The following is a 15,079-nucleotide window of genomic DNA, read 5'->3' on the forward strand; positions in this document are numbered from 1 at the left end:
TATTTTTATTTTTTTTTTTTTGCCCCCTTCCTTTTCCTTGGTGGCTCACTGGGCCCGATTGGGACCTGGTGAGGATCTTGTTTGACAAGCACTTTGCTAACTTTAGTCTGTGGCTGCACCGCACCGCAGGCCGAAAAGTCACAGCTCTGACCCCGTGCGGCATGCAGATGTATGTACGATGTACCCTGTATGACAATTAATTGTACATGGGTCTCTGTCTCTCGGTACTGTTCCGTAGCGTGCGTGGAAAAGAAATATCCGAAATCCCGGAGGATAACATAACAATTGACATTTCACACAACTTTATTATTCTCGCCCTGGCTTCCCCTAGCTAAAGGCACTAGTCACTTTTTCACCCTAGCATAAGGATTGTCGAAGGTTTCTGAGAGGATTGCCCTGGGCTGAAAAGGGGTGGGGGTGGGATCAGAGCTGTATGTGTAAGTAAGGGATATATCCAGCTCGTTTAATTTCACAAGATGCACAACGCAAGGACATACAATATTTTTTCTTCTTCTCATATAGGGATTGGATTGGATTGTCTTGTGCATCTTTGACTCTTCAGTGCTTCGTGGTCTCTCTCTATATGAAATATGGGATGATGTCTGTGCTGGGCTTCTCTTCATGATAGTACCCATCGCATTTGGGGTTGCCTTGCTTGATTATCGAGATACGATTATGCCGATCGGTTAATGTCATGCGATGATACTGCATGATTCAAAGCCAAGACGATCATCATACGCTGTGTAACTACTATCCCACCTCCATCATATGTCCAGCTCTTGTTGCGCCCTACTCTCGCCTTATACGAAAGGAATACGCTCAAACCCACTTGTGGACTATCGACATGGGACCATGATATCACACCGGGCCTTCTCCCTGGAATTGTATAGCACGCGTCTCCTGTGTCCACAGGCTCGTCCAGCTGCCCAGTATAGTTCTATACTAGGTACTCGTCCTTTCAGAATTCAAATAGATAGTGATAATATACTATGGAGTCATCTGAGCTAGGGCAAACCGATGTCACACATCGTGGGTGTGGGGGCACACATGCCGAATGACTCGACATGTATTTGGTCGGCGACCTTCATGACTAGTATGGGTATTCCGAAGCTAAGCATAGACATGGAATAAACTAGTGCGCTGTAGGTTCCTGATCTATCAACAGCTTATCCCCTCCTATACTAAGTTCATCTACCAGCTCCCACATAGTAACTAACACCCTCCAACAACATTGGCTCCTCCCATATAGCCAAATCCGACCCATAAAATATAGTTCCCAAACTCAGGAATCCATGCCCGTTTCGAATACGGCGTAGCGTATCCATATCCTCTTCAAAATCCCCATTTGTACAACGCAATGCCTCCAAATCCTCACAGAGTTTAGACTTCAAGGCAATGCTGATGAAAGGTTTACGGAACCGAAAATAACAATTCCAGATCAAGTTTGTTCCCCGTCCGGTAAGGGGCCCATAAACCCCATTTGGTCAAGCTCCGTCCGGGTCTGCCTTCAGCTGGCCTATGAGGGGGCTCCAGGGGGCTCCGTATACCATACCCTGTTCGGAACTTGAGGTTTCCGATACGGACCGAAAGAGTCTCGCCCCACTACTCCCGTTGACCAGGGACTAGCGGATTAGCGCTGCTACCGGGGGTTAGAGGTTAATGGAGCAAACTGGCATATGAATAACAGGTTTGGGACCTATGTGGCTATGAACCTGAACTAGTTCTCATCGAGTGGGATTTTTCCCGAGCATTCGCCGAGTTAGGGTTCTTGCGTCTTTTTCTTTTTTTTTTCTTCTTTTGGCGTTTTTTGTTCTTTGCTTTTGGGTACTTCAAAGTTCACGTTGTCTCTTTTCACTTTCCATTTTGGGCGATCATTCGAGGCTCCCATCTAGCCATACGAAGGCTAGCTGAATTGAATAGGCTCTTGTCACACGATTGTCATCGTTCTTCGAGGTGAATTTCGAGAACGTTTCTGGCCTTGTTTAGTCTCCCGCCCATACTCCTGTAGTGAAAGTAAACATTAGCCGCTCTTATCATGAGGTAGTATCTGTCAACCTAAAAAAGCGATCATTACATATGTACCCTATCGTCGGCGCGCATCCGATTCGGGCCAAGCACCTGAAGAGATTGCTGATCAGGGTTGGGGGTGTCCCCACAGACCACTGATAATCTAACCCTAACTACGCATGCTCGACTCAAGGCAAAAAACGGCGTTCCAACGTGCTTCGAAATTGAAACCGCTCTTATCCCGTCGCACGGCCCCTGATTCCCACGGGACATTGCAAATTAAGCATGCGGATGGGAAATTCCAAACTCTATACCGGAATTCCCATGCACAATATTAGGGCTCGGCGTTCTCCGGATCCGAGGGAGTGTTCCATGTGGAGTTCTGAAGCACTATCTGGTACGTATCTATATGTTATAGGGTAGACCGACTATTCGGAAAGTAAAAATAATAGTAATAATAAAAAAAAAAATTCAGAAAACAGAAAACGGCAGCAAAAGCCACCACCAGTTACATACTTTACCCAGAGTAGCCAGGAGGGGACTCGGGATTTGCTTTGTCATCGGAAGTTGTTGTACCAGAGTTTTTGTTGACTACTGTGTACGAATCGGAGCTTCATCTTGGATTTGGTTTAGTTTAGGTTGTGCTTGAGGATCATCGCCATCTGTGAGGGATGGACGGGGGTAGGTGCTGTGCATTGTTTCTCGTTCCTGGAGTGATCTGCGCTTTTGCCTTCTGCATTTCTTCTTTTACGTTTTGAGTTTGGACTGTCAATGTGACCTCATCGGAAACTGGTGGGACACACTTTCGGTTTATGTTTCCCCTTTGCCCTGGGTTCCTTCAACCGTGTTAGTCCTACTAGTTTGTGGTAGTTTAGAACTGCTCGCCGTAGTTGAATTGGTTTGTGGTGAGATGACCTCATGATTTCCGAGGACAAAAGCCGGTGCATCATAAGATGACCTTGGATTCAAAGAGGCGAAAAAAAAAACCTACCAAGTAAAAATAAGAATAATAAAATAGAATAGAAAATAAGAATCAATGGACAACAAGCCTGAAGGCTTAACCAGGCGGCTGAGAGGGATTTTCCTCGTTGTTCAAGAAGCGGTAAGAATTAGTAGGGAATCCTCAACAACTCAGTTCAGTAGCCACCTATGACCAACGGTGACTTGTTGTTGAGTTATGGTGACAGTGCAGAGTCACGTCCGCCGCTACTACCCTAATACCCATGTCTACCACCCTCCCAGGTGAAGGGCTTGTTGCGCATCCATCGTGCCACCTCCGGATTAAAGGCAACAAATCACAACGGGCGCTGGAGGACGGAGGATTCGAAAGACAGCGGATTTTAGACAGTGCGTACCAGGTGTCAGTGGAGTGGTCCACCTCTCGTGTACTTTCAAAGCCAATCACCTCCTCATCACCCTTGCATGGCTCAAAAACCAATGCAAGACTTGCTATGTTTAGCATCTTAGATCGGCCGCTAGGCTCGATCGGGTGCCATTGATGGGAACTTTTGGAGTCGTGAAAGTTGTGCTTGCTGGGGTCCGACGAGCATAGTACAGAGCTACTTCACCTACCTTGGTTCATAGGAGAGATAGTAGCATAGTCTTAATTGTTGGCACCTTGCCGACTCTGGTATGCAGCTCAACTCACTGCCGTTTTAACGTTCCCGTGGCATGGGAGGGAATTGGAACTAGTCGACATTAGCCTTCCTTTCAACCTATCGTCAGGCACCGATCTCATCGTAAGGCATCCACCCTTGGGTTTGCTTTCTTTTGTTCGACAAGAATAGATCTGGAATGCTGCATTTTGACAGAGCCGCCGCCACAGCGTGGGCTGACTGTAGTGTCGTTTTACACGACAGGGCATGCGAATCATCAGTCTGACCGGTCGTGACCTTGACGGCTCGTGTTCGTCTTCGCAGGGTCCAAGTCCCGTAGCCAAATAAACTTTTTTACCACCCAACTTAGTGGAGATATTATTAGAGATACTGCGATGATTGGTTTGTACGCGACTTATCAAAAGTATTTTGGGTCGTTAAGTTAAAGAACTAGCAGAATAACAGGTCAATCTTGGAAAGCTTTCTTGATCCATTTACCAGAGTTGGGTTCCATAGATCGCAGGTGGAGTCAAAAACCGGAGGCGTCTACCTACTTGGCTAGGAAAAAGAGAAGCAAAAGAGCAAAAGGCGGAAAACCGGGACGGCTGCTTGGATGGTAGCCCTTAGTCACCGGTCGAACAAAAGTCTCCCGGTTGTTAGGCTTCTCTCAGTGGCTCCATTCAACGATGGGTACCGTACAATTTGATTTGTCAAGACAAAGCCATGCGTCTTTTGAGGTCCCGAGGCTTCTTTTTCTTTCCTTTTCTTTTTTTTTTTTTCCCACCTCCACCGGAAGTCGGTCATCGATAAGTATACGGCATGTCCTCGGGAGATAGGCTGAGAAGTATGGAGTAACTTCTTAAAATCGGGACGGGGCATTCCCAAAGGGGAAAAGACCAGGATAAGGGCGAAATGTCGGATTAACTACATTTCGAATCTTCTGCCCCGGGCTCCAAATTAAGAAACTTCCAATAGGAGAGATAGGTTTTGAGGTTCCAAGTTGGCACCTGGGGGACAGAAGTTGCCCGATGTGGAAAGGGGCATGGGTGGGGTAGGAGCCTTCTTCCAGAGAACTAATAATATGCCATGGTTATGATGGGTTAGGGCATTGTTCCCTACGGTGCCTTTTGTATTATTTTAATTGATTTCTTTTCTTTTCTTTTTTTTCATTTTTTTTTGTCCTGCATATCGATTCTGCTACTCGTTTTACCTTGAGACAGCTTGGTTCTACCGAGGTATCAAGCTTGTCAATCCGTAAGGCGTAGGGCGTGAGAACTTGACGCACTTCGCATTCGTTATCCTGAGCTTTCTTCTATATGTACTAGTTATCACATCTCGGTGTCTGCTAGGGTGACTACTACTAGGTTCGATCATACTCCATCTAATTGGACTGGTGCTCCGAGTGGGTCTTCGTGAATAATGCATACCGAGGCACTTAACTTACTCCGTACATAGTGCAGAAAGAAGCAAAGAAACTGAATGGAAAGGTAGGGTTACGGGTCAGAGGAGAGAAGGCGGAAAAGAGGCGGTGCAAATCTGATGCTGCCACTATAACCATAGTAGCTCCCGTCAAGTACCAAGGTTCTTTAGTCAAATGAGGTCATTTCACATTTTCTGATTAGTTAACAGGGCGAAAAAAAAGAGAGAGGGTGAGAAAAAAAGCCGATCCGAGATATTATTTTTTTTTTTGAGAAAACACTGAAGAACAGAAAATTGATTAAAATACGCATCAAGAGAGAGAGAGAGAGAGAGCGTGTGTGTGTAAGTAAAAAAAGAAAGAAAGACTACTATCCTCCTGCTGGATAACTTGGACTCATCATCTTATCTTTTGACAACGTACATAAAAGGCGTAAATAAACGAAAGCCACCGGGTCATGGGAAGACCCTCAGCATTCTAACCGGCCCATAGACATTGTTGAATCCAAATCCTTCTGTGTACGGAGTTCCAAAGGTCTCTTTCTCCCATGACCCTCCATCCACTTCCCCTTCTGCAGCCCTGACTGATCCCATGCTTTTCCACCCTCTGGGTGGATCCACAGGCTCAAGGCGGCGTGGACCGCCCGAACGGTGTCTGCTGCTATTCTTTGCTAGCACCCTTGCTAGTAGGCTTCTGGATTTGGATTGGGTATTGAGGGTTTTCCTTCGAATCATATTTGCATTTGTTATTATTTTAGACCTGAGCTAACCTACCTTCAGAAAGAACACCCCCTCCACACACACTTTTTTCTTTTTTTTCTTTTTTTTTTCTTTTCTTCCCTTTCTCCCTCTTTCTTTTTGGCCGGTATGCTTTTCCCACCTCTTCCGAGAACTACCCATAGTACGCTATCTTCCGTCCTGATGGAATGTATCCAGACTAGTAGCTTGGTTATCCACGAACCACAAAATTGAGGACGGGCGGTTAAAAGAAAGACCCGAAAAAAAGGATAAGTGAATAATACAACCGAAAAGAAATCCTAAAAAATAAGACAATACTACCGAAATAAAAAGAAAGGAAAAGGGCCGCCATGAGGTCACTTTTTCTTTCTGCCTTCTGTGGATCTCCGAAGGAAGGCGGACACCGCGGAAACTTCGTCGAAGAATATTATGGAGACCGTCCATTCTCACGCTCTCCATGGACGGACTGGTAACGGTTCAGATGTGGTGTGGAGGAGGGAAACCCAAGAACCTTCGACTGGAGCAAAAACCCAGCAATTACTCTCCTTCAATCCGACCAGAATCACTAACTATACTAGTAATGGGCTCCGCCGGAGGTCATGCTCCATAAATACATCCTCCGTTACTATACCGAAATACCTATGGATATCTGGTTTAGCAATGGTAATAATAATTATTAGAATCAATAATACTCAATCACTAAACGGATTAAAAAAAATATATTAAAATCATAACAATAATAGTACTGGTAATTATAACAACCCAACTTTCAACACGATTATAGTAAGTGATCTAAAAAAAAAAAATTAAAAGATAAAAAATATGAAGCAAGAGCCATGAAGGAAAATTAGAATGAAATTAAAATATTTGATCTATATAAATTAGAATATGGAAGGAAGTAAAAAAGAAGAAAAAATTGAAAGAATTATAATAAGAACAAGAATCATAAATCACCGTCAATTTTTTTTTTAAGAAAAATCCCAGTTTTACATCAAAAGATCCCTGGGTGTCAAATCCTCTACTATTTACTTGACTTTTACCAACCTCATTCAAGCCCCAGTATTACTGAGTACATCTTACTGCTGCCTTTTGACCAGCCTATAACCACCCTCGATTCTTTACTTGTTCCCTCTTACTTTGCATCCCCGCCACACTAAGACTAAGGACCAGCATCCTTTTCCAGTGCCCTTAACCACCCCATCCCTCGGCCTTAGTGCTAAAAGGGAAAAAAATAATATATCTCTCGTCACCTCGTACTGGTCCCTTGTCTGGTTTGGCCTTTTCTTTTTTTAAACCCTTTAAACTTCTCACCTCCTCTTCCCCGTTTTATTATTACTTATCCTTCCCCCCCCCCCCCTCCCTCTTGGTTTCCTGTTATGGCACCTTGAACGGATTCGACAACTACTTCTCTTACTTTCGTTTTTACACTCGCTCATCGCACGTTCGTCATCACACTCGCTTTGTGTTTTATCGAAACTATATAACGTTCGCTACGTTGGTTGACGAAGAAGAATAACAATTTCAAAAAAGGAAAAAGAAAAAGAAAATACGAGAAGGTCTAATCAGAAACAGTGGAAGAGAAGCCGGAGAAAAAAAGAAAATAAGATCAGGTTCACAGGGAAAGGAAGAGAAGGAAGTGGATGCATTGACGGTTTTACTTGCACTTCTATATACTATTGGATCATCACGGGATATCGCGCTCGCTCTTCGTTCGACGACTTCCGTTTTGCTACTTCTGCCTGGACGTCGATTCCGTGCAAATCCGACTGATTCATCCTTGGCATCTCATTTCGACAAGAAAGAAAGGTTGTCTAGGAGGATTGCCTTTTGATTGACTGGCAGTCATTTTTACTTATTCCGTGCGCACTATTCAACTGCCGTTTGTCGGCTCTCAAAAAGGCTCACAAGCTATAGAGAAAGGACCCGCAACCTCGTTTGTACTCCGGGAGGGACATCAAGATCGTCAAGTTGTGCCCCCAGTCCACGACTCTCCTCCGTCATCTACTCTCTTACTCAAGCCTTTGTCTGGTCTCGATTCCTTCCAAGGGTGGGCCTCTAACCGGTTATCTACCAATCTTCGTACTATTTCGATCTGGGCCTACAGCATCGTGAATCATTGTCTCGGTTAACAGCACCTTTTGATTACGAAAGTCCCAGCAAAGTTCTCAAGTGAGCTCCTGGAGAATCGAAAGGGCTTTAAATTCGCTGGAGGGAGTAATCTCTTAAGGTTAGTTTAATTATCCCCTTTGCCACTGATGCCATGGTGCCTTGCATCCGTCCCCTGCCTTTTGGGCTCCTTGCTTCTCCCAGGTCGTGCCCTTGGGGCACAAGGGCCCCCAGGAAAATTAGGACCCATGATGGACTTTCCCAGGTGCTTGTCATTTCCCCGAATGGTTTTGCTCCCCTAGTCCCGGATGTTTGTTATTGACATTCTTATGGCGTAGGCTATTTCGTCAGATATTTGGTGACGGTGAACTTTGCATAATAGCTTTCCGCTAGCCTCGCCTGCGGTTTTGAATCCTTTATTACTCTTGGTCAATCCTACTAGCTTATGCAGCAAGCCGATTCCTTTCACCTTTGGACGGTTCGTACTCATTAGCTAGGTAGTTCGTGGCCCCAACTGTCTTTCAGTTCACCTGGGTCTTGTCGGCTCCAAAGAGTAAAACCTCTTTTGTTTCTGTCTGCGTCGACTTGATACCACTCACTCGTTGAGATTGGCCTGCGCAATTCAGTCATTGTCTCGCCAGCCTGGACCGTACGTGGAATTATCATACGTCCTTCGCAGATGCAAACTGGGTCCCTATAGGTGGCTTTTCAAGCAGCATTTGTTAGCGTGGCTTATCTCCAGCTCTCGTCCTGCAGCCATCCTTTCCGGTCTCACACTCCGTCGTTGGATGCTGGTCGTTGATTCGAAGCCCGTTGTTGCGTATTCCTTGTTGAGCCTGACAGCCGCTTCGTGTCGTCACTCGTTTTGTCTCGGAGAGCAATTAAAGACTCTCCGCCATCCTATCGTTTCCCCAGTTAAATTCGCTGTCATTCGCTTCTAAGCGGTTGTGTTTCGTTGCAGTTTCTGCAACACCTTCAAGCTGGCTTACTCGAAGGCACACGGTGTTTTGGTACGTCGATATACTTCGTCCTGTCTCTCCTTTTGCTGCCCAATTGTCCCTGTTCCAACCATCTTGCCTTGCTTTTCTCTCTTGTGTTTAAGAAGCTATGTTATTTTCCAGTCTCGCTAGAGACTCCCAAATTGTCCTGTTGTCTCGAAAACACTGGACGTCTGTTAACATCTTCACTTCACAGTTCGACCCTGATTTCCAAACCCCGTTGATTCTAGACGAATCCTTAGATTTATCAGACACTGAAGAGTCACGGTTTATCGGTTCGCTATCAGACGGCCTGTTGGCCAAGTCTGAACCTATCTTGTCTATGTCTACCCTTCAGAAGCCTCCACAGGCGGCCTTGCTCGGTAAGTTTGCTCGGGACTGGTATTCCGGTGCTTTATTTAGAGAAACCTGGTGGCGCCACCCTTTCTTGTTTGAGACAGAATTGCTGACTATATATCTAGATTACGAATCTGCTAGGTCCGTACAAGATGGTGCCTCCTATTCCAGTTTCGGTCAGGCCCCATACGTGACGAGTACACCAATGGTGCCATCTCCCATGGCCGACCATGCGAGTCAAATATCCGACTGTGTCCCATACATGGGAAATCAAGAATATGCCAGCTCTTACGAAGACAGTCGGTCACCCATGCTAGGTGGCGAATCCCGTCAACTGCCAGAGGTTATCTCTTATTCTCCTCAAAGAGGGTCAGAAGGGACTCGGGTATTCGTGCAAATCCAGTCCCCATATGACCTTCACACTTCATCTTATGCAACTCTTTACCTGGTTTTTGGTTCCAAGAAGTGCGAGTGTGTGCCGCATTTCCTAGGATTCCAGGGCTCTTTGTTTCAGTATGCTCTCTCGGTGGACACCCCTCCATTCATCTCGACGGGCTCGCCATCTTTCGCCGTGCCCTTGCAAGTGGCGATGAATGCTCAAAACGAGTGTCCTTCTACCACCCTTCAGGTTGGTGTATATACCTATGAGAACGCTTCCCATCCCTCGCCGTCGGACGAGTCCCGAAAGAGGATCGTGTCATACTCGGAGGAACCTAGGTCAGGCAAGAGGACGACTGGGCCGCCAATCCATGGCAAGGAGCAGCCGCCAGCCTACTCTTACTCGCCTTATTTGCAATCGTTGCCTGGGATGAATGGCTTCGTCGCTCCATACCACCCAACCTCGTCACCCCGAGTTGCTCCCGCGCAGTACTCGACTGTAACGGCAACGTCACAGTCCAACATCCGAGCACCCTCGCCCCTCGCTCCTTCATGGAGCCCTTCATACGTGACTGTTCACGGTGATTCCAGAGCTCCTGGGTTCGCTTATGCCCACAGCCTCCGCCACCAAAAGCCAACTTCCCCCGGGCGGATTACCAACCCAACGCTTATTCGCACCTCCACACTGCAACAGTCAAGCGGACTTAGTCATCACACCCAGTCGTTCAACCCCTATGCCATGTATCCCTCGAAGGCGATCTTGAAGCTCAATGGCAGCTTGGACTCGATGACAGAAAGCTGGACTAAAGAGGAGCGCGAGACCAAGAGGCGCTTGGTTCAATTCACTCGTATGCAAAGTGGGAGCACCATCCATGCGGACTTTAACCCCGTTACTCCTGAAGATCGTGCTCCCAACAGTATCTGCATTAGTTGCATCTACTGGGATGGCAAAGATGAATGCTTCATAACGAGTGTGGATACCATTTACCTGCTTGAGTCGCTTGTTGGTGTTAGGTTCACCGTGGAGGAGAAGAATCGTATTCGCAGGAACCTGGAAGGCTTCAGGCCACTTACCGTTTCGAAATCAAAAGCCGATAGCGAGGATTTCTTCAAGGTGATCATGGGCTTCCCTGCGCCAAAGCCACGCAATATCGAGAAGGATGTCAAAGTATTCCCTTGGCGGATACTCGGTCATGCACTAAAGAAGATCATTGGTAAATACGTAAGTGGTGGATTCCTTCTGCTGCAAATCTTTGACGCAAACACTGACGTACTTGGGTCATAGTCCGCAAGCTACTCTTCGACTGCTGGGGCGCTTCCCACACCCATCAGCTCAACTTATACAAGTAATGGAGCTGCATCGGACTCTGGCACTGAACCCCCGAACGCGGCATCCCCACAGTCTGTCTCGGACACTGGTCCATCAACTACCTATGGTGCCCATGTGGCAGCCGCAGCATACTCCCCTCCAGCACATCACCCTGGGCATTCCATGACCGGCACTCATGAGCTGCGGGCTGTGCTACCTGCTGTTAGCCAACCCTACCATCCTATGGCTGCCCCCTATTCTTATCCAGCCGTCTGCCAACAACAGAGTCAACTTGGTCTCACTGCACCTGTTAGTAGGACTTGGGAGATCAACCCTCTCATCAACGCTCCTGGCACAAATGGAGGCCCCACATACAACTACTTGACCCCAATGTCATACTCCGTTCAAGACCCGTCTCATTAAGCCGGGACCTCTATAATACGTTATCCCTTTTTCAATCGCATTGCACGGCGTTTTCGGTTTTGTGCGTTCGAGTTTATCCTTCCTGATATCCCATTATCGTCACTCCTTTTTTAAGCCACGGCGCTAGGTCAATAACCATGTCTAACATGTTGGGGCTATTTTGAGTTGGCTTCAGCGTGTTCTTTGATGATCATTTACATGATCGACGTCTCTCCTTTCATTCTTCATGTCTTAATGCCCCATTCTTTTCGTCATTTAAAGCCTGTTGACATGACGCATTTTAGACGATCTGTTGTCCGTTCCCTCCAGCATTTGCATTATATAGGGGCATTGGGATTTCACTCCTTTCCGGAAATTGTACAATTATTTTTGGCATAGCATGGCGCTGCTGTCGTTCCTTTTGGTTTCGCAGGTCTGGGTATTTGGAATTTATGGGTGGGATGGCGAAGGAAAAGTGTGCAATGTGTTTTGTTTTTCTGATGCGCCGTGGTTCACTTGTGCCTTGAGCATAGTGAGACTTCAGGCAGACTTTGTGTTCTTTTACTTATTTGGATCGACCTCGACTATATATGCATAGCTTTGGCGTCTGTGAATACCGCTATATTTTGTTTTTGTTTTTGTCTTTGTTGATTGATTGATTGATTGATTGATTGATTGATTGATTGATTGATTGATTGATTGATTGATTGATTGATTGATTGATTGATTGATTGATTGATCGATCGATTCCATTCAACCACATCTGTGTTATTGATTGACTTGAGAATGGCTTTATAGTATAGTACCAAGATTCCGCCCATTAATAATAGCTGATTGTTTCTGTTTTATGTACGGAAGGAATACTTGGTGATAACTCGAGCCCTAATCTCCGGACCCTATCCCGTACCTCCGATGGTACCGTACAATCGATACATACCGTACGGGAAGAGAATTCCTGACCGGGCTTATCTTATCGCCACATCACCTGACTCGGCGGGACAGCGGCGATGGCAATTTGAATGCAGAGACCAGATGCGCCATGACTCAAAACGCAGCGTGACTTTAGCCGGGACTTCATTTCCTCCTTCTCCATTGACCCCCTCATATCCCACCCATTAACTGACCTAATTGACACTCCGGGGATCCACTTCACCCCTTTATCTTCCTGCCCGTTCGCAAAGTCAACTGTCCCTGGACCCTTCCCCTCACTCACCACCGCCACCATGGAAGGCATCAAGAAGACCTTTGCCAAGGCTAAGCAGGAGAAGCGCGCCGCCTTGGTAGCGTATTTCACTGCCGGATATCCCACCGTCGAGGAGACTGTGGATATCCTCCTTGGCTTGGAAAATGGAGGCGCTGGTACGTGACAGCTCCCCCATACTATACCCCGCCACTTATCAGTCTCGTTTTGGAATGCAGTTCGCTGACGCAATGGGGCGAGGTATACAGACATTATCGAAATGGGAGTGCCCTTCACTGACCCCATCGCCGACGGACCGACAATTCAGAAGGCTAACACCAAGGCATTGGAGAACGGCGTCACAGTCACAACTGTCCTTGAGAAGGTCAGGGAAGCCCGCCGTAGAGGTCTCCAAGTGCCGATCCTTTTGATGGGCTACTACAACCCTATGATGCGTTATGGTGAGGAACGTATGCTCAAGGACTGCAGGGAGGCTGGTGTCAATGGTTTCATTATGGTCGATTTGCCCCCTGAGGAAGCTGTGCGTTTCAGAGAACACTGCACCAGCAATGGGTAAGTGAACGTCTTCGCATGATACTCCCTACTTGCTCGTTTGAATGGCAATGTGTTGACATCTTGTACAGCCTTTCTTTCGTCCCCCTCATTGCCCCCGCGACGTCAGAGTCCCGCATGAAGCTCCTGTGCAAGATCGCCGATTCTTTCATCTACGTCGTTTCGAGAATGGGCGTCACCGGTGCCACCGGAAAACTCAGCGCAAACCTTCCTGAGCTTTTGTCTCGTGTTCACAACTGGTCTGGCAATGTGCCAGCTGCCCTAGGGTTCGGTGTCAGTACTCGCGAGCACTTCCTGACTGTACAGGATCTAGCCGAGGGGTGTGTTATTGGTAGCCAGATTATCACGGTCTTGGGTCAAGCCCCTGCTGGTCAGGCGGCTAAGCATGCCGAGGAATACCTCTCCAGTGTTACCGGTCGCAAACTGGAGAGGGATGCGCAGGGTGCAATTATACGCCAGGTCAATGTGATCGACTTCGTGGAGAAGAAGGAGCAGCAGGCCATCTCCCAACCCACAGCCGTTGTCACTGATGTCGATGCTCCTTCGGGCCCGGGATTGGCCGATCAACTCGAAGCTCTCAATGGCGGAAACCCTTCTGCGCAGCCACAGCGTTTTGGTGAGTTCGGTGGACAGTATGTTCCCGAATCCCTCATGGACTGCCTGGCCGAGTTGGAGCGGGGATTCGCAGAGGCTTTGAACGACCCCAAGTTCTGGGAGGAATACCGTTCTTACTACCCATATATGGGCAGACCTAGCAGCCTTCATCTTGCCAACCGTCTTACAGAGCATGTTGGAGGCGCAAACATTTGGTTGAAGCGTGAGGATCTTAACCACACCGGAAGTCACAAGATCAACAACGCACTAGGCCAGATCCTCCTTGCCCGGAGACTGGGCAAAACGAGAATCATTGCTGAAACAGGCGCTGGCCAGCACGGTGTTGCTACTGCGACTGTCTGCGCTAAGTTCGGCATGGAATGTGTTGTCTACATGGGTGCAGAAGACGTTCGCCGTCAAGCCCTGAACGTTTTCCGTATGAAGCTCCTCGGTGCCTCTGTGGTGGCCGTTGATGCTGGAAGCCGTACCCTGCGTGATGCCGTCAATGAGGCCCTCCGTGCCTGGGTTGTTGATCTGGACACCACTCATTACATCATTGGCTCTGCAATTGGACCTCACCCCTACCCAACCATTGTGCGTACGTTCCAGTCCGTCATTGGTGACGAGACTAAGCAGCAAATGATGGAGCAAATCGGCAAGCTACCCGATGCAGTCGTTGCTTGTGTCGGTGGTGGCAGCAACGCCGTCGGCATGTTCTACCCCTTCTCCAAGGACACCAGCGTCAAGCTCCTGGGTGTCGAAGCTGGAGGTGACGGTGTCGACACTGACAGACACTCCGCCACCCTCTCTGGCGGTAGCAAGGGCGTGTTGCACGGTGTCCGCACCTACGTTTTGCAGGACGAGCACGGCCAAATCTCCGAGACCCACTCTATCTCCGCCGGTCTCGACTACCCCGGTGTCGGCCCGGAACTGAGCAACTGGAAGGACAGCGACCGCGCCCAGTTCATCGCCGCCACCGACGCCCAAGCCCTCGCCGGCTTCCGCGCCCTCGCCCAATATGAGGGTATCATCCCTGCCCTGGAATCCTCTCACGCCATCCACGGCGCCATGGAACTCGCCAAGACCATGAAGAAGGGCGAGAACATCGTCCTCAACCTCAGCGGCAGAGGTGACAAGGATGTCCAGAGCGTTGCCGATGAACTTCCCCGCCTGGGTCCCAAGATCGGCTGGGATCTGCGTTTCTAAAAAGCTTGCTACTACTACGCGAGGCTTAAACACCTATTGGTTTGATCTATTTTAGATATCCGGGCTTCGTATAGTCCTACGGTTGATTGATTCGATAGACACTCGCTGATGAGTGATGATAAAATACAGAGAAAAGTTTCTTTACTTAGCGCGTTTCTTATGACGTCTTTTCGGGGTTCATTGTTTTTAAGATCTGTTTTGGATATCCAGCATGCAGCCTAGGTGTTGTTTAGATTCATTA

At 47.8% G+C, this 15,079-nt stretch overlaps 2 protein-coding genes across 2 annotated transcripts; both read left to right on the forward strand.

The window, feature by feature from the left end:
* Positions 1-8,969: 8,969 nt before the first annotated feature.
* Positions 8,970-11,306, forward strand: medA (transcriptional regulator medA; the record flags this gene model as incomplete). The annotated part of the gene is made up of 3 exons (XM_022533204.1): positions 8,970-9,222; positions 9,322-10,796; positions 10,860-11,306. The coding sequence occupies 3 exons, from the start codon at positions 8,970-8,972 to the stop codon at positions 11,304-11,306; spliced, it is 2,175 nt and encodes a 724-aa protein (XP_022388576.1).
* A 1,202-nt stretch (positions 11,307-12,508) lies between these two features.
* Positions 12,509-14,838, forward strand: trpB (tryptophan synthase TRP5; the record flags this gene model as incomplete). Its single annotated transcript, XM_022533205.1, has 3 exons — positions 12,509-12,644; positions 12,735-13,038; positions 13,110-14,838. 3 exons carry the CDS (start codon positions 12,509-12,511, stop codon positions 14,836-14,838), a joined length of 2,169 nt encoding a protein of 722 aa, XP_022388577.1.
* Positions 14,839-15,079: the final 241 nt, after the last annotated feature.

Source organism: Aspergillus bombycis, assembly GCF_001792695.1.
Source record: "Aspergillus bombycis strain NRRL26010 chromosome Unknown contig00049, whole genome shotgun sequence".
NCBI classification, from domain to species: Eukaryota; Fungi; Ascomycota; class Eurotiomycetes; order Eurotiales; family Aspergillaceae; genus Aspergillus; species Aspergillus bombycis.